We start from the raw sequence: 19,821 nt of genomic DNA, 5'->3' as shown, positions 1-19,821 counted from the left end.
AGCTGCAACCCCAGAAGTTGACTCTGCCACCGGCAGGCGGTGTCACTGTGCAGGCCACTCACTGAATTTCTCTAGACATGACTTCTGTGATCTGGAAAGCAGTGTTATACAATTATTACTTATGTTTCATAGATTTGTATCAAGAAAAGAAGCTATTAAAATGTGAAATTGCTGTAAAATTAGAATGTGCTGAAGGAGAGTAAACATCAGGGTTTGATAAAAGAGAAGTAGAGAAAAAAATCCTCTTTTAGTCCCCAGATATTATGTGTACTCCCTAAATCCCAGGACTGGCTAATTATAGATATATGAAGGGTGGGTTTGTAATTGTTAAGTTATTGTAAATCATAGTTCATGGTATTTTTATACTAAAAAAGCACAGATAATAAAAAAGCATTCACATTTTTAAATTATAAATTTAAATTATATATTAAATGTATATAAATATGTATAAATTCACATTTTAAATTATAATTTTATTTAAGCATGTATTCCTTAAATATTGAAAAAGTCACTTATTTTCAGATTGAGTAATCAAATTGAAAGGATACTTTGGTGCTAATTAGAGTGTATCTTCACCACTTTTTCAAATAGTGGCATTTGGAAACTTCAGAAGCCTATGGGAAGCAGAGAAGATTATTTGATACTTATGTAAACATCATATTTTAAAATTAATGCAAATTATTCTAAGAATCAAAGAGGGAAATATGAAGATGATAAGGGAAATAAAACCTCCCTGCACAAGAAAAGACAAAAGCACAAAGGAAAACTGGTTTCCTGGGCCTTTGTTATGAGCATAAACTATGTGACAGTTGCCAGATATATTTACAGGCATTTGCTGGCTTTGTCCAGAGGCTAAGCGCTGACAACTGCAGACTTTGCTGATGTAAACACAGAACTTTTGACAGTGGCTCAGTCTTATTTGGTGTCCTGTTTCTTTTTGTGCTTCTTCCCCTGCTGGTGCTGCGTTAGAATGGGCCAATGCCTAAAGAATTTCAGGTTGGAATGAAGCTGGAAGCCGTCGACAGGAAGAACCCTTCCTTGGTGTGTGTGGCGACCATAGCAGATATTGTTGAAGATCGCTTACTAGTGCATTTTGACAACTGGGATGATAGTTACGATTACTGGTGAGATACGAATGTGTGTTTTGTTTTTGTGTATTCATATGTTTGATGTTAAGAATTTGTTTTCATTCTAGCACTGTCGCTCTTCTTGCTGTTGTAATAGTGATGAGCATCCGGAATTTGGTGATTGACTGTTCACTTCCTTCTCTTCCATGTGAATGACCGCATTAAAGTGCCCTAGAAAGTTCTCCATCTGTAGAGGTTACCCGGTGAAGCCTCGTCTGAAATAATATAACCAGTTAAGGACACTTTGCTGTATTTTGTCTAGTTTGTAAGGAAAACATTTCTGTGAAGAGGAAGCTAAAAACTTCCAGTATGGTTCTTTTTTTTTTTTTTGGTCTGAAAAACCTTAAATGTACCTTGTCACATTTTTAAAAGGAAAGATTCTAGGAAAATGGGAGTGAATTCTTCGAAAGCGTATGGGGAGCGGAGAAAATGTATGCTACCATGCCATTAAAATAATATGGCATGAGTTGAAAGGGGTCTTTCTTCTTTTTTTTTTTTGGATTAAAAACCTGAAATATGCAAGAGGTCATGGCAAAAATAATTTTTACAGCATTTCTCCACATATGTCCTGAGTAATCTCCACGTCCGTGCCTGAGGCAGTGGTTCTTCATGTGCCTGATGGGCCCTGTCTTCTGCTTTGAACTCAGAGGCAAAGCAGAGAGGAATTGTTGTATATGTGTCTTAGGCAGAATATTCTGGGTTCTTTGAAAAGGATGGGGAGAAAAAATGTCATCTGCAGTCTGATTGGGCTGTCCTATTAATATTTTCTCTTGCTGCCAGCAAGAAGTGGTAGAAGTTTATTAAAATGCTCACTCACTTTTTTTGGGAACGTCACTGGCAGTTCAGGTCCTTGCCAATCCCCTGTTAATTTTATACTTTTAAATTTCAAGAAGCTTATGTGAAAGAGAAGTGTGGTAACAGCCTACTAATACAGTACTGAAAATTCCTTCTAATTCTCTCCAGCTGTGAAGTACTGTTTTCTGTGGTATCTCTTGATATCCAGAATGACTGTTACTCTTGAATTCTTTGTCTGGCATTAAGTAAAACGGAATGTAAAATAGAGTTCTGTTTCTCCAGGTGTGATGTTAATAGCCCTTACGTCCAGCCAGTTGGTTGGTGTCAGGAGAATGGAAGAACTCTGATAGCACCCCAAGGTGAGTGGACTGCCTGGACTTTCTCTGAAGTCATCTCTGTAAGTGGCAATCCTCATTTTTATTTTGTTTATGAAGACCGTATTTTAATACAGGGTATATTATAAAAATGCTGTGTGAGATTCTGTTGACCACCAAGTGCCTGAAACCTGCATTTCCTTCCCCATAATGAAGATGAACTGTGTTTATAAAGATGTCTTAGGTGCTGGGTGTGGTGGCTTATCCTCTAATCCCAGCACTTTGGGAGGCCAAGGTGGGCGGATCACCTGAGGTCAGGAGTTCTAGACCAGCCTGGTCAATATAGTGAAACCCCATCTCTACTAAAGATACAAAAATTATCTGGGTGTGGTGGTGGGCACCTATAATCCCAGCTTCTCGGGAGGCTGAGGTAGGAGAATCGCTTGAACCTGGGAGGTGGAGGTTGCAGTTGCTGAGATCGTGTCACTGCACTCCAACCTGGGTGACAGAGTGAGACTCCGTCTCAAGAGAAAAAAAAAGAAAAAAAAAAAAAAAGATGTACTAGGCAGCCATTAAAACAAAGTTGCTAAAAATTTTTATCCAACAAATGGGTACCATTGTTGAATACTGATATTTAAAACTAGCTATTTCTACTTACATAATTTATCTAATAATTTAATTAATTGAACGATATGATTATTAAATATAATTAACTTTGGAGTTAAATGTAGAAGTACAGAAATCTAAGCAGTAAGAACCAACTTACCAATGGGTCTGCAGAACTTGCCAGACCTCCTTCCGCAAACCAAATTAACAGCTTAGCTAAACATTTAAATAAGGACTCTATCGAGTTATTTATTTTTTCTCATTACAGAAATATTATGAAATGTTTAGAGACTTGCTCTGTCAAGTCCCTTTGTTTTTTAATTTAAAAATGAATTAGACGTACAGGCTGTATAATCTTAGTATTTTTAACACAAGTGTTCGAGCAGACAGATATTTTCTTTCAATGAAAAATGTACAAAAAGAAATGTAGAGTAAGAGATGTGCCGTTCTAGAATGGAGCAAATGTTCTTTTGTTTCAAATGATTCATACTTTTGCTGTTTTTTAATGTTTTTGCCTTAAATATAGAAAAATACTAGGATTTCTCATCAAATTCTTGAATTTAGTGAAGATAATTTCAAGAATTAAAAACAATAAAGAAGCCAAACCCAAATCACAAATTATTAAAAAATGCCTGTTTGGTCTAGAAAGGTTTTATGAAATATTTAACACCTTAAATTTTGATTTTGATATATGGAGAGATTTAGAGTCATTTGTTTTATTTTTCTGTAAAAGTGGCTAAAACTAACTTTAGAATAATGTTCCTTAAGATGAGATGAAATGCTCGTCAGATCTCAAGAGTATGTGGTTTGAGTTGGTGTGCCTAGAGATGTGGAATGCTTCTTACCATTTTCATCTGGTGAAATAACCTCTCCACTGCATCCAGCTTGTTCTCACTATGCTTCATGAATAGGCTCAGTCTCTTGGCGTTGGGTGAGCCTAGAAAAATTCTGTGCAGCACATTTGGAATTAGAGGTCCAGAACTGTGCCATCATTAACATGCTAGTTGTGTCTACAAAAGCATTGCCTAATCTAAGATCATAAAGATTTGTTACAAAAGACTATTATTTCCCTATTGTCACCCTTATTGAAAATCCATTGCTCATAGAGTATGAGTTTATTTCAGGACTCTCAGTTCTTTTTTGTTGGTTCGTATGTCCAGTTTATACCAGTATCATGCTTTGATTACTGTAGCTTTGTAGTAAATTTCCAAATTGGAACGTATGAGTCCTCCAGCATCGTTCTTTTTCACAATTGTTTTTGTTCTTCTCAGTCCCTTGAATTTCCATCTGAATTTTAGAATTAACTTGTAAATTTCTGCAAAGAAAAAGCCAGCTGGGGTTTTGATAGTGGTGCACTGAATCTGTAGATCAATTGGTGGAGTAGTGTCTTCTTCACAATATTAAGTTTCTCATCCCATGAACACAGGACTTCTTTCCATTTATCAAGGCCTTTTAAAATTTTCTTCCAATTATAATTTGTAGTTTTCAATTTACAAGTCTAGTACTTACTTTATTAAATTTGCTACTAAGTAGTTTATTCTTTTTTTATTGAGGTGAAAGTCACACAACATACAGTTAACCATTTTAAAGTGTGCAATTTGGTGGTATTTAATGTATTCACAAGGTTATGCAACCACCAGCTCTCTCTAGTTTCAAAATTTTTTTATTCCCTGTAAAGATTTCTGTGATTATGAAGTAGACATTCCCTATACCCATCCATACCCCTATTGCCCTGACACCTTTAATCAGCTTTCTGCCTCTATGACTTTTCCTATTCTTGATATATTACATGAAAGGAATCATACAATATGTGACCTTTTGTATCTGGCTTCTTTCACTTGACATCGTGTTTTCAAGGTTCATTCCAGTTGTAGCATGTCTCAGTACTTCATTCCTTTTCATGGCTGAATAACATTCATTGTATGTACATACCACAGTTTGTTTACCTATTGATCTGTGGATGAACATTTGGTTTATTTGTACCTTTTGGCTATTACTAGAAATGCCACTGTAAGCATTCATGTACAATTTTCTCTGTGGACATATATCTTTATTTCTTTTTTAAAATATTTCTTTATTATACTTTAAGTTCTAGGGTACATGTACACAACGTGAAGTATACATGTGCCATGTTGATTTGCTGCACCCATTAACTCATCATTTACATTAGGTATTTCTCCGAATGCTATCCCTCCCCCATACCCCCACCCCACAACAGGCCCCGGTGTGTGATGTTCTCTGCCCTGTGTCCAGGTGTTCTCATTGTTCAATTCCCACCTATGAGTGAGAACATGTGGCATTTGGTTTTCTGTTCTTGTGGTAGTTTGCTCAGAATGATGGTTTCCAGCTTCATCCATGTCCCTACAAAGGACATGAATTCATCATTTTTTATGGCTGCATAGTATTCCATGGTGTATGTGTGCCACGTTTTCTTAATCCAGTCTATCACTGATGGACATTTGGGTTGGTTCCAAGTCTTTGCTATTGTGAATAGTGCCACAATAAACATACGTGTGCATGTGTCTTTATAGTAGCATGATTTATAATCCTTTGGGTATATGCGCAGTAATGGGACTGCTGGGTCAAATGGTATTTCTAGTTCTAGATCAGCATATACCTAGGAGTAGAATTGCTTGGTCATATGGTTAATTCTACGTTTAACATTTTGAGGCACTGACAAGTTGTTTTTCAAAGTACCTACACCATTTTATATTCCCACCAGCAATGTATTACAAAAAGCTTCTTGTTGCTCTACATCCTTGGCAAACCTGGTTATTTTGTTTTCTTGATTAAAACCATTCTAGTGGTTATGAAGTAGTATCTCATTGTGCTTCGGATTTGCATTTTCTTATTGACCAATCATGTTGAACGTCTTTTCATGTGCTTGTTGGTCATTTGTATATTTTCTGGGAGTAATGGCTATTCAGGGCTTTTGCCCATTTTTCAACTGGATTGTCTTTTAATTATTATTTGGATATTGTTATTTAAATATTAAGTCCATTTATCAGTCTTTATTATATTATCTATGTATTATTAACTTATTACACTGTATATCTTTATATGTTCTGAATATTAAACCCACATCAGATAGATGATTTGCAAATGTTTTCTCCCATTCTACAGGTTGCATTTTCACATTCTTAATAATGTCCGTTGATGTACAATAGGTTTTAATTTTGATGATATCCAGTTTGTTTATTTTTCTATAGTTGCTTGTGGTTTTGGTATTAAATCTGAGAACTTATTGCCAAATTCAGAGTTTTGAGGATTTAGCACTATCTATCAAGAGATTCTCCCACCTCACCCTCCGAAAGTGCTGAGATTACAGGTGTGAGCTACCACACCTGGCCAATAGATCTATTTTTATTTGATTTCTGTGTATGAAATGAGGAAGAGGTTAAACTTAATTCTTTTGCTTCTGGTTATCCAGTTTTCCAACACCATTTGTTGAATGGTCTTTGCATCATTGTTGAAAATAAATTTACTGTGGGTGTTTAGGTTCATGTCTGGACCCTCAATTCTGTTCCATTGGTCTCTATGCCTATGCCTATTCTTATATCAGTATGACATTGATATCATTATTGTAGACTTGCATTTTATAACTTTATTTTATAATTTTAGTTGAAGTTATATTTTATAATTTCAGTTTAGTTTAAGTTACATTTTATAATTTCGACTAAAACTTCAACAAAGTTCTGCAACTTTGTTCTTCAAATGTTAAGACTTTGTTATGACAGTTTTCTGTCTATCTAACATCTTTCTTTGTCATTTTATAACTTCAGCTAAAATTCCAGCAGCTTGCTTCTCCTGAAGGAAGAAAAGATTCTGGCATATGTTTAAACCTTCTCTAGAAAGATATTGAAGAGAGTAGCTAACACCTGGGATTTGGAATTAAATTTATGTCAGTGAAAAGCATCTTTATATTTTATCATTTATGTGTTTTAAAAACTGACCTCTGTCTCTGAAGAAGCTCTTTTATCTGGAATCTGTGAAACTTAGGGTATACACCGGGGCAGCTCTACAAATTGGCATATGCTGTTCTACTTTCAAGCACTCTAATTGCTCTCAGAAGTGCAATTACACACACACGCGCACACACACGCTATAGCAAATATAGCAAACACTTTTTTTCTGACAACAGTTAGAAACAAATCATTGAAATGAACAGTATTTGATCTTGTTATGTTTTGCTATAATTAAACACACTCTGTCTCCCTACGCGCGGGCGCACACACGCGCGCGCACACACACACACACACACACACAATCAAGCAGCCCTAGCTCTAGCCTTGTCTTAGGAAAGAGAATATCTGAAGATCATGTTAGTTGGTTTTCCTTTCTAAATCTGATGTTTAAACTCCTGCCTGTGAACCACCTGAGTACACAGCATTCTGTTTTCCTGTCTCAGGGCCCCTTCTACGATCTCTGGCTCCAAGTATTTCCCCTCTTAGGCAGTTAGTAGAGGCCTAACATCTTCGGTGCACTCACGTTTTCACACTATCCTAGAGGACATCATTATCATTACTCATCACAAGCTTTAAGCAATTTTGTTTACTGCTGGGCTTTAATCGTCTTCACCAAATTTTACTCACAGTTCCTTTGAATTATTTTTGTTACACTCCACTGTCTTGCTCATACCTTGATTAAATGGCTGATCTATTAAATTTTCATTTTAAATATCATCTAGCAAATGGGAAGGTGCCTGGAGTTCAATGAAGGCCTCTGTGAAGGGTGAATCCCCTTGCAATATCATAAGAAGAAACCCTTTTATGACACACTTGAGCCTGTCTTAAAGACAAATAACATCCTGTGCATGAATGTGTTAAATAACAAAACCTTTCTGCTTATCATTCCTCCTGTTTTTCGTTCTCATTTTTCTTAATGCCCAATATGTCACTTAATTTCACATACTTATCTATTTTCATGGCAACTTTGTGAAGTTGTTGTCAATTATTTCAGTTTCATAGGTGAAGAACTGGCATCCAGAGGTTCAGGTCCCTTGGTCCAGGCCTTCCACGTGTGTGCTGATTTTGTAGCAGGCCCTGTGAGTTGACATCAAGAACACTGTTGCCCTTTCTTCTTCACAACACTGCTTGAAGTCCTATACGTGGCTTCTGAGAAGGAAGGGAAACTTTCAGTGGAGCTGCGGGAGCACAGGGAGGGAGATGTTAATTCCAACTTCTTATTTGGACAGCTTCATATTGGAAGTCATGTTTGAATTGGTCTTTGAAGGGTGTGTAAAATTTTAGCTGAGAAATAGAGTGGAAGAAAATATGAGGTAGAAGGAACAGTGTGCACTAAAGCAAGATGGCATGAAGTTGCCACCATAGTTAGGAATTATGAATATTATGAGTGACATGCTGGGCTGCAGGGTGTGGATGAGGGAGGGAAATAGGAGGTGAGAAGTGATTTAGAACACATTAGGCTCAGGCGAATGGTGACTGACCTTGTGAATATTTTTACTTTATTTAAAATTTGAAATGATTTTAATGATTCAGAAGAGTTGCAAGAATCGCAGACAGAATGCCTCCCTGATAAACCATATGAGATTAAGTTGTCAAAATGAAAGTTTTGCCAGTCACCCATAGAATAAAACAAGCAAACAGAAAAACCTGCAGATTTAATCCATGATCACATGTTGCACTTAGTAGTCATGCCTCCTTTGCATCCTTCGATCTGCAACAGTTCTTCAGTCTTTCCTTGCCTTTTCTGACCTTGGTATTTTTGAAGATTACAGACCAGTTCTGTAGCATGCCCCTCACTCTGGGTTTGTCTGATGTTTCCTCGTGATTAGATGTGGGTTATGCATCTACAGAGGGGTGTCCCAGAGGCAATGCTGAGTTCTTACTGCACCATATCAGGTGGTATGCAAATTCCATCTGTCCCTCTCCTGTTTGTGGTAATTTTGGCCACTTGATTAAAGTGGTGTGTGCCAAGCTCCTCCACTGTAAAATTTCTCTTTTTCTCTTTGTAATTAATACATATTTACTTGGGAGTTACTTTGAGAATATGTAAATACTCAATTTCTCATCAAATTTTCACCTACTAGGTTTTAACATCCATTGATATTTATGACATGAATTAGTTATTAGTGTGATGTTTGCCAAATGGTGATATTCTAATTTCATTATTCTTTCTGTATTTGCTAGTTGGCTTATCCTGTTCTGCAATTTCTTTTTTTTTTTTTTTTTTAACTTACAGTGTTATAGAGTTTTGGATCCCTATTCACTGTTACTATGACAATGTAGAACATTGGTAGGGGGAGGTGGGACAGAAAGGTTGGTGAGCCAACTTCTGTGACATCAGGAAGCTGACAGTCAACTGGGGACTGTTTGTAAGCTAAGACATAACTGTTGTAGGGATAGCAAGGTAATTAATCAAAGAGGTAACACCTGGCTAGAAAGCATAAGAAATGCTTCACAGAGAAAATTACATAATGGTATACTGCTCTGTAGCAAATTACCACAAACGTGGCAGCATAAAACAATACAAATTTATTATCTTACAGTTCTGTAGTTCGGGAGTCTGAAATGGGTTTCACTTCAGTTTTGGAATATTAATAAGGAACTGGTAGGTTAGGTACATCGAGGCCATATTGTGAAGGGTCTTTAAAAGCTATAATGAAGAATTTATGGTCAAAGCTATGATACAGCCGTGTTTAGGGATGCTTTATTTGGCAATAGTAGGCCAGATTAGAAAGAAGGAGTGGGGAGAGCATTATGGAGATTCACGATATGTGGAAATGAGAGGCAGGGACCTTACCAGGGATATGAGAATGGGGCTAGGACGATGTGTGAGACACTTTGGGGTTGCTACATACTTTATTTAGAACGTGACTGAATAAGGAGACATGTATGATCTCTTTTGTTCAGTTTTCTGTGGTCTTGAGGCCTCTGTAAATCGATGGGCTAGGGAGATAAATTAGTTCCTGACCTTGTAAGGCTCTCTTTTCCTGCAAATACCATTTTGTTCCACAGTAAGTTCATTTTACTATGATAGCAAGAAGCCACCCAAAACAGGGAAAAAAGTAAACTTGCGTATTTTGCTAACTGGGGGAAATTTTTTGGGTGGCCATTTGATACCACATGCAATAATTTTTATATGATTGTGTTTACGCCTCAAGTAGACATTCAGCTACCAGAAGTCTCACAAGACAAGTTTACTGCATTTCCATCAATAGGGGATACCTGCAGCTGCAGCATGATATATCATTGTCTTCCTTGTCTTTAACTTGATTGCAAATCATGTCACCATTTCCCCAAGGCGTTCCACAGAAAGTGAATACCCTACACATTTCGTAGAAACATTGTTAAAAGATACTGTTCTCTTTCTCTGTAAAGAGTGCGCAGTCAGCCAAATTCCACTCTTTATGAATCAAAGTTTATTTTACCTTTAACAGTCTTACACATAATCACCAGTGAAGTGAAGCTGTGGACTTCACATAAGTCAACTTCTTTAAAATAAAAGTTAAATATATTTTTAATGTAAAATTGTAGGAAACTTATAAAATATGAGACATTATAATGAGTAAATTAAAAAAATTCCATCACTAGATAGAGCTTACCATTATCATACTATTATATTTTTCCAATCATTTTGTCTGGTTATTTGACCAGGTAATTTAAAATTAAAATTGTGATCTTATTGTTAATATTGCTTTTATAACCAGTTTTCTTTACTCAGAAATATAATTTGAACATATTCTCTTTCTTTAAATAGTCTTTGAAAACCTGGGTATTAATGACTGTATACGTATCTATTATGAGTACATCACAGTTTCATCAAGTTTTTCCTTGGTATTGGATGCTAATGTTTTCTAGTTCTTATAAATAATGACGGGGAGGAAATCCTTTAAGAATTATATGTTTGTTATTTTTTATGACTGTTGTAAGTAGAATTACTAGATTACTGAGTGTGGAAAAATTTTTAAAATTATTTCATAAATATTTTCAGATTACCCTTCATAAACTTTTTTTTCTTCTGATAACAATATTAGAAAATGCAGACATAACAAACAAACTAAAAGGAATAAAACTGGGTCTTTCTAAGTGTAAGCACAATTTTCTGTGAACATTGTGTGAGCAAGGACTATGTTTTGTAATTTTCTTTTTCATCCCTGGTAATGTTTCTTTAGCCATTTTAGCTTTCTTTTGATTAATGCTTATATTGCATGTCTTTTTCCATACTTTTTAACCTACATTTTACTTACCTGTGTATTTACATTTAAAGTGGATTTCCAAAAATATGTAATATATTTATGTGTATGACTGGATTTAAATCCCTCATCTTGGTGGTAGTTTTTCTATTTATCCATTATGGTTTTGGTTTTTTTAAATTTTTTTTCCTGACTTTTTAAACATTTTATTGGGTATTATTTAATGCTTCCATTTTACCTTCAGTATTGACTTTTTAATTATGCCTCTTAAAAATATTTATCAGTTGCCCTACAGTTTATGATATACCTATTATCATAGTCTACTTTATTATATCACTTTTCCCATAGTATGAGAAAGAGTATAGTTGTTCCCATAGTACAACAGTTTATTTCCATTTTCTTTCCTGTCATTTCTCCTCTTGTTGTCTTTAGTTCCAGATGACTTTTTATCTTATAAAATCAGCAAACCAGAAAAACACGAAGTAAAAGCAGTTTTACCTCTCTATATGTTCTATATCACATAAAGGCTGTTACTGTATTTGTTTTAGATTATGACATTATCTTCTGTTTGTTAATTTTTTATTTTATTATTATTATTTGGAGGCGGAATCTCACTCTGTCCCCCAGGCTGGAGTACAGTGGTGTGATCTCGGCTCACTGCACCCTCTGCCTCCTGGTTTCAAGTGATTCTTGTGCCTCAGCTTCCTGAGTAGCTGGGATTACAGGTGTGCACCACCACACCCAGCTATTTTTGTACTTTTAGTAGAGATGGGGTTTTGACATGTTGGCCAGACTGGTCTCAAACTCCTGCCTTCAGGTAATCCACCCGCCTCTGCCTCCCAAAGTGTTGGGATTACAAACATGGGCCACCACATCTGGCTGATATAGTCTTTTACAGTGATTTATATTAAGCAGGTGCATTTTATTTTACCTTTATGTTCACCATTTTCAGCGTTCTTTATGTCTTTGTGTATATCCAAATTTCCATCTGGTGTCATGTTCCTTCTCTCTGAAGAACTTTCTTTATAATTTCTTATAGCTTAGATTTGGTGGAAATGCATTATATCAGCTTTTATTTGCCTGGAAAAGCCTTTATTTTGCCTTAACATTGTACAGACATTTTTGCTGGGTATATAATTCTGGGTTGACAGGTTTCCTGTTCATTTTTTTTAAGGTGTCACTATCTTGTCTTCTGAGTTGCATAGTTTCTGAGTAGAAGTCTACTGTAGTTCGTATGTTCCCCTTGATGTTTTTGGTTTTGTTTCGTTTTGAGATAGGCTGGAGTGCAGTGGCATGATCTTGGCTCACTGCAACCTCTGCCTCCCAGGGTCAAGCACATCTCCCACCTCAGCCTCCTGAGTAGCTGGGACTACAGGTGTGTACCACTACACCCAGTTAATGTTTGTATTTTTGGTAGAGATGGTGTTTTGCCATGTTTCCTAGGCTGGTCTTGAACACCTGAGCTCAACTTATCCACCTGCCTTGGCCTCCCAAAGTGCTGAGATTATAGGCATAAGCCCATGTACCTGGCCACCCTTCATGTGTTTTTTATTTTCCTTGTGCTGCCTTAACATTTTTTCTTTATCTTTGGTGCTCTGGAAGGGAGCTTTCTCTGGTTTTCTGCCTCACTCCTAATCTTTCCCTTGAGCACTTGGGGAGGCCCATTATTCCAGACTGACAGGTTAGCCCCACTTGGCCTTTAAGAATTTACTAAAATGTTAGCTGATTCCTTTTTACCCACTTGTATAGAATCACTGCTTCCTCATGTGCTCTGCCACAGGCGAAATACTTTGAGTTTCTCATCTGTCCGTCTTTGGATTTCTCTTTTTGTTGCTTTGGAACTTTAGATCTCCAGTGGGCCCAAGAAAGTTTATGATCATTGTTAGGGAGTGAGTAACAGTCTTCAGTAACTTTCTACATTCTACACAGAAATGGAACGCTCCCCTCTACTTTCCAATAGCACTCTTATCTTATGGATCCTCTCCTATCTCTCTAAGGATATTCAATAAAGGTTTATATTTAAAACTTTTTGGTTTAATTCTTCCTCACTTTATATTTTCTTTGTTTTTTTTTCAAATTTTCTTTTTCATTTGGTTTTGTATCTATTTATTGTGGTCTTCAAATATCTAGTGCATCTTAGTTATCCTTTGATGTTTAAGAATAAGCTCCTGACAAGCTGGGTAAAATCTCTGGGTGCCCTGATGGAGCCTGTCAGGTTGCAAGCCTTCCTGTAGGGTGTTCAGATGGAAACCATGGTGTTTTGTTTCTACACCCCCAAATAACATAACTAGGACTCTTGGGTTAGTTTCCACAGGCAAGGTTCCTCCCTTCCTCTGACTGGTGTGTATGGTGAGAATGGAGGACTTGGGCGGGTTCTGTTAGTTCTCTGAGATCCTGGCCATGGGAGTGAGTAGAGAGGTCATTGTTCTGTGAGTGAGTTTCATCAGTGACTAAGATTTCCACATCTGTAACTTCTCTGTTTCAATCTATCTAGAGGTTAAAACCTCCAGCCAGTTGCCTTAATGCATGAGGGATAGTTCTCCAGTTGTGTTGGGCAAGGTAGATGAACTCGTGGGGCCAACAGTTTCTATCAAGACTTTAAGACCAGCGTCTGTGTTTAGCCGCACACTGCTGCCATTAGAAATATTTGGTGTCTGCAATTCCCAAGCTTTCCTGGATTCTATAACATAAACTAGCTACTTCTTACTGGTGTTCTTCTTTAACAGATTTATGTTTTAGCTTTCTAAAATTTCGTTACGTCAGTTTTCATCCGTTGGTTTCTTTCTTACACTTCCAGGAACTTTTGTTGACATTGCTCATTTGCATTTGGCTTTTTACCTGTTCTCATTGTGGCCTTATGTCCTCATATTAGTTTTGTTTTTATTTTATTTTTTGCATAAATAACATTACATTCGTACTATTTTATAACTGCAGAGTTTTCTCTCTTAGTGCCCCTTGGTTTCTCCTTCCACCCAGGTTAGTTACTCCCACCGAGCAAATGGTAACTGATGCTAATCCCTTAATATTAGTCACCTTGAGCTAACTAGTATATCGAACCACTCCAAAATTTTAGTGCTTCTAGCACATTTAAGATTTTGTTTCTTGCTCCTAGCACAGTATAATCATGGCTGATAGGGGTTCGTTCTGTTCCATGCAATTATTTTGGACTAGGGTGCCTCCAGTTTCTTGGTAATCTTTCCATTTCAGCCTGAGAATAGAAAGAAGCTGATGGTTGTACATGGGAGGGCCAAACTTGGAGGTAGCTTGTTACATCATTTCTACCCACATGGGTTGGCCTAAACTCAGTCACAGGACTACATGTCGCTGCATAGGAGTCTAGGAAATGCAGTTCATCCTTCTCACTAAGAAGAAAAGCCATCGTCTTATACTATACATATTTTGTGGATTCTCATGATTGCATATCCATGTGCACATACATGCTCATATCCATGTGTTCAAAGCCCATGTTCTTTTTAGTCATTGTGTGTGCTGTAAAAATTGGATTATATTAGGTACATATTTTACATCATTTTTAACTTTGCTCAACTGTGTCTCATGACAAATTCATTCCAACTCATTTGTAGAGTTCAAATTCTTTCTTTATAATAACTGCATAATATTTCATAATGTGTTATATCAAAATTAACTTAGCATTTTTGTGTTAAACATTCATTTAAAAATGCCTTTATTGATACTTTGTTGTCATTTAGAAGGGAACACAGCTAAAAGTATGTGTTTTTTCCTTTTTTTTTTTTTTTTTTACTAAGTCAAACCCTCTTCTTGGTCCCTTGAGCATCTTTAATGGGTCTTTGGAACATGTGACGTCTTTCTTCCCGTGGAGAGTGTTGCTCTTAAAGGTACCAGTTATTCACAATCACTCATCTAACAGTAACACAGTGTGAATAAGACAAAACAAAGAAGAATTCAGAAAGTATTCTCTTTATAACTCAGAGTCATTCTTATGTTACTTAAACTCTTCCAGACTCAAATTATTCACCTTTAAAATGGGAATACTAATTTATACCTACATACAGTTGTGTGAGGATTAAATAAAATAATGCATTAATCAAACTGCACAAGGCTTAGATGAGGAGATATTCATTAAATGGCAGCAGTAGTACTGAAAAACAAAGAGTAGCAATGGAGCTTATTTTTTTATTTTTTTATTTTTTATTTTTAGAATGCAAATATGTTGACTTCTTTATAGAATTTTTTCCACTGTATTATATATATATATTTTTAATTTTACTTGAAGTTCTAGGGTACATGTGCGCAACGTGCAGGTTTGCTACATATGTATACATGTGCCATGTTGGTGTGCTGCACCCATTAACTCGTCATTTACATTAGGTATATCTCCTAACGCTATCCCTCCCCCCTACCCTGTCCTCACAATAGGACCTGGTGTGTGATGTTCCACTTCCTGTGTCCAAGTGATCTCATTGTTCAATTCCCACCTATGAGTGAGAACATGCAGTGTTTGGTTTTCTGTTCTTGCGATAGTTTGCTGAGAATGATGGTTTCCAGCTGCATCCATGTCCCTACAAAGGACACAAACTCATCCTTTTTTATGGCTGTATAGTATTCCATGGTGTATATGTGCCACATTTTCTTAATCCAGTCTGTCACTGATGGACATTTGGGTTGATTCCAAGTCTTTGCTATTGTGAATAGTGCCGCAATAAACATATGTGTGCATGTGTCTTTATAACAGCATGACTTATAATCCTTTGGATATATACCCAGTAATGGGATGACTGGGTCAAATGGTATTTCTAGTTCTAGATCCTTGAGGAATCGCCATACTGTTTTCCACAATGGTTGAACTAGTTTACAGTCTCACCAACAGTGTAAAAGTGTTCCTGTTTCTCCACATCCTCTCCAGCACCTGTTGTTTCCTGATTTTTTAATGATTGCCATTGTAACTGGTGTGAGATGGTATCTCATTGTGGTTTTGATTTGCATTTCTCTGATGGCAAGTGCTGATGAGCATTTTTTCATGTGTCTGTTGGCTGTATGAATGTCTTCTTTTGAGAAGTGTCTGTTCATATCCTTTGTCCACTTTTTGATAGGGTTGGTTTTTTTTTATAAATTTGATTAAGTTCTTCATAGGTTCTGGATATTAGCCCTTTGTCGGATGAGTAGATTGCAAAAATGTTCTCCCATTCTGTAGGTTACCTGTTCACTCTGATGGTAGTTTCTTTTGCTGTGCAGAAGCTCTTTAGTTTAATTAGATCCCATTTGTCAATTTTGACTTTTGTTGCCATTGCTTTTGGTGTTTTAGATATGAAGTCCTTGCCCATGCCTATGTCCTGAATGGTATTACCTAGGTTTTCTTCTAGGGTTTTTATGGTTTTAGGTCTAACATTTAAGTCTCTAATCCATCTTGAATTAATTTTCGTATAAGGAGTAAGGAAAGGATCCAGTTTCAGCTTTCTACTTATGGCTAGCCATTTTCCCAGCACCATTTATTAAATAGGGAATCCTTCCCCCATTTCTTGTTTTTGTCAGGTTTGTCAAAGATCAGATGGCTGTAGATGGGTGGTATTATTTCTGAGGGCTCTGTTCTGTTCCATCCGTCTATATCTCTGTTTTGGTACCAGTACCATGCTGTTTTGGTTACTGTAACCTTGTAGTATAGTTTGAAGTCAGGTAGCGTGATGCCTCCAGCTTTGTTCTTTTGGCTTAGGATTGTCTTGGCAATGCAGGGTCTTTTTTGGTTCCATATGAACTTTAAAGTAGTTTTTTCCAATTCTGTGAAAAAAGTCATTGGTAGCTTAATGGGAATGGCATTGAATCTATAAATTACCTTGGGCAGTATGGCCATTTTCACAATATTGATTCTTCCTATCCATGAGCATGGAATGTTCTTCCATTTGTTTGTGTCCTCTTTGATTTCACTGAGCAGTGGTTTGTAGTTCTCCTTGAAGACATCCTTTACATCCATTGTAAGTTGAATTCCTAGGTATTTTATTCTCTTTATTCTCTTTGAAGCTATTGTGAATGGGAGTTCATTCATGATTTGACTCTCTGTTTGTCTGTTACTGGTGTATAAGAATGCTTGTCATTTTTGCAGATTGATTTTGTATCCTGAGACTTTGCTGAAGTTGCTTATCAGCTTAAGGAGATTTTGGGCTGAGGCAATGGGGTTTTCTAAATATACAATCATGTCATCTGCAAACAGGGACAATTTGACTTCCTCTTTTCCTAACTGAATACCCTTGATTTCTTTCTCTTGCCTGATTGCCCTAGCCAGAACTTCCACCACTATGTTGAATAGGAGTAGTGACAGAGGGCATCCCTGTCTTGTGCCAGTTTTCAAAGGGAATGCTTCCAGTTTTTGCCCATTCAGTATGATATTGGCTGTGAGTTTGTCATAAATAGCTCTTATTATTTTGAGATACGTTCCATCAATACAGAATTTATTGAGAGTTTTTAGCATGAAGGGCTGTTGAATTTTGCCAAAGGCCTTCTCTGCATCTATTGAGATAATCATGTGGTTTTTGTCTTTAGTTCTGTTTATATGCTGGATTATGTTTATTGATTTGCCTACGTTGGACCAGCCTTGCATCCCAGGGATGAAGCCCACTGATCATGGTGGATAAACTTTTTACTGTGCTGCTGGATTCGGTTTGCCAGTATTTTATTGAGGATTTTTGCATTGATGTTCATCAGGGATATTGGTCTAAAATTCTCTTTTTTTGTTGTATCTCTGTCAGGCTTTGGTATCAGGATGATGTTGGCCTCGTAAAATGAGTTAGGGAGGATTCCCTCTTTTTCTATAGATTGGAATAATTTCAGAAGGAATGGTACCAACTCCTACTTGTACCTCTGGTAGAATTCGGCTGTGAATCCGTCTGGTCCTGGACTTTTTGTGGTTGGTAGGCTATTAATTATTGCCTCAATATCAGAGCCTGCTATTGGTCTATTCAGGGATTCAACTTCTTCCTGGTTTAGTCTTGGGAGAGTGTAAGTGTCCAGGAAATTATCCATTTCTTCTAGGTTTTCTAGTTTAGTTGCATAGAGGTGTTTATAGTATTGTCTGACGGTAGTTTGTATTTCTGTGGGATCGGTGATGATATCCCCTTTATCATTTTTTATTGTGTCTATTTGATTCTTCTCTCTTTTCTTCTTTATTAGTCTTGCTAGCAGTCTATCAATTTTGTTGATCTTTTCAAAAAACCAGCTCCTGGATTCATTAATTTTTTGAAGGGTTTTTTGTGTCTCTATCTCCTTCAGTTCCACTCTGATCTTAGTTATTTCTTGCCTTCTGCTAGCTTTTGAATGTGTTTGCTCTTGCTTTTCTAGTTCTTTTAATTGTGATGTTAGGGTGTCAATTTTAGATCTTTCCTGCTTTCTCTTGTGGGCATTTAGTGCTATAAATTTCCCTCTACACACTGCTTTAAATGTGTCCCAGAGATTCTGGTATGTTGTATCTTTGTTCTCATTGGTTTCAAAGAACATCTTTATTTCTGCCTTCATTTCGTTATGTACCCAGTAGTCATTCAGGAGCAGGTTATTCAGTTTCCATGTAGTTGAGCGGTTTTGATTGAGTTTCTTAGTCCTGAGTTCTAGTTTGATTGCACTGTGGTCTGAGAGACAGTTTGTTATAATTTCTGTTCTTTTACATTTTGCTGAGGAGTGCTTTACTTCCAACTATGTGATCAATTTTGGAATAAGTGCGATATGGTGCTGAGAAGAATGTACATTCTGTTGATTTGGGGTGGAGAGTTCTGTAGGTGTCTATTAGGTCCACTTGGTGCAGAGTTGAGTTCAAGTCCTGGATATCCTTGTTAACTTTCTGTCTCGTTGATCTGTCTAATGTTGAGAGTGGGGTGTTAAAGTCTCCCATTTTTATTGTATGGGAGTCTAAGTCTCTTTGTAAGTCTCTAAGGACTTGCTTTATGAATCTGGGTGCTCCTGTGTTGGGTGCATATATATTTAGGATAGTTAGTTCCTCCTGATGAATTGATCCCTTTACCATTATGTAATGGCCTTCTTTGTCTCTTTTGATCTTTGATGGTTTAAAGTCTGTTTTATCAGAGACTAGGATTGCAACCCCTGCCTTTTTTGTTTTCCATTTGCTTGGTAGATCTTCCTCCATCCCTTTATTTTGAGCCTATGTGTGTCTCTGCATGTGAGCTGGGTCTCCTGAATACAGCAAACTGAAGGGTCTTGACTCTTTATCCAATTTTCCAGTCTGTGTCTTTTAATTGGAGCATTTAGTCCATTTACATTTAAGGTTAATATTGTTATGTGTGAACCTGATCCTGTCGTTATGATATTAGCTGGTTATTTTGTGCGTTAGTTGATGCAGTTCCTTCCTGGCATTGACGAACTTTACATTTTGACATGTTTTTGCAATGGCTGGTACCTGTTGTTTCTTTCCATGTTTAGTGCTTCCTTCAGGATCTCTTGTAGGGTATTTCTGCATTTTTAAACTGGAAATTGAGCATTCAAACCTGTTGGCTGAATGAACATTTATTTTTAGATCATAAAGCTATAATAATTGGTATTTTGGGAGGTAATGAAATGTACTTTGTAGAAATAACACAGTTGGTTTCTTTAGATTCTCTAGAATCACCAGTTGGCTGGACCTGCTGAGTAGATATTCCAGGTGTTTCATGAACACATAGAAATATTTAGCTTAGCAAATTGATGTTTTGATACCCAATGACCACTTTACCTCATAATTTCCTTGCAAAGCTTAAATTACAATGGAAAAATTTACAGTCAAAAGAAATCCTTCCTTTAGTTGCAACCTTAACCATTAACTTTTTTTAGCCAAACAAAAGATTACTGTATTTTCAGTGGTACTGTGCTA

At 36.7% G+C, this 19,821-nt stretch overlaps 1 protein-coding gene across 17 annotated transcripts in view; it reads left to right on the top strand.

Moving 5' to 3' along the window:
• Positions 1-19,821, top strand: part of L3MBTL4 (L3MBTL histone methyl-lysine binding protein 4) — a 449,613-nt gene that overhangs the window by 169,934 nt on the left and 259,858 nt on the right. For all 17 annotated transcript variants that reach the window (XR_003724606.2, XR_013408124.1, XR_013408125.1 and 14 more), the window contains 2 exons: positions 970-1,124; positions 2,205-2,281. Coding sequence is in view for 13 of the 17 variants with exons in the window: in XM_015121580.3 (XP_014977066.3) it covers positions 970-1,124; positions 2,205-2,281 (232 nt within the window). In the remaining 4 variants the exon portion in view is untranslated. The remainder of the gene's footprint in view (positions 1-969; positions 1,125-2,204; positions 2,282-19,821) is intronic.

This window comes from Macaca mulatta, chromosome 18 (assembly GCF_049350105.2).
Source record: "Macaca mulatta isolate MMU2019108-1 chromosome 18, T2T-MMU8v2.0, whole genome shotgun sequence".
Taxonomy (NCBI): Eukaryota; Metazoa; Chordata; class Mammalia; order Primates; family Cercopithecidae; genus Macaca; species Macaca mulatta.
The sequence above is the reverse complement of the archived record's forward strand: the minus strand, read 5'-3'. Positions and strand labels throughout refer to the sequence as shown.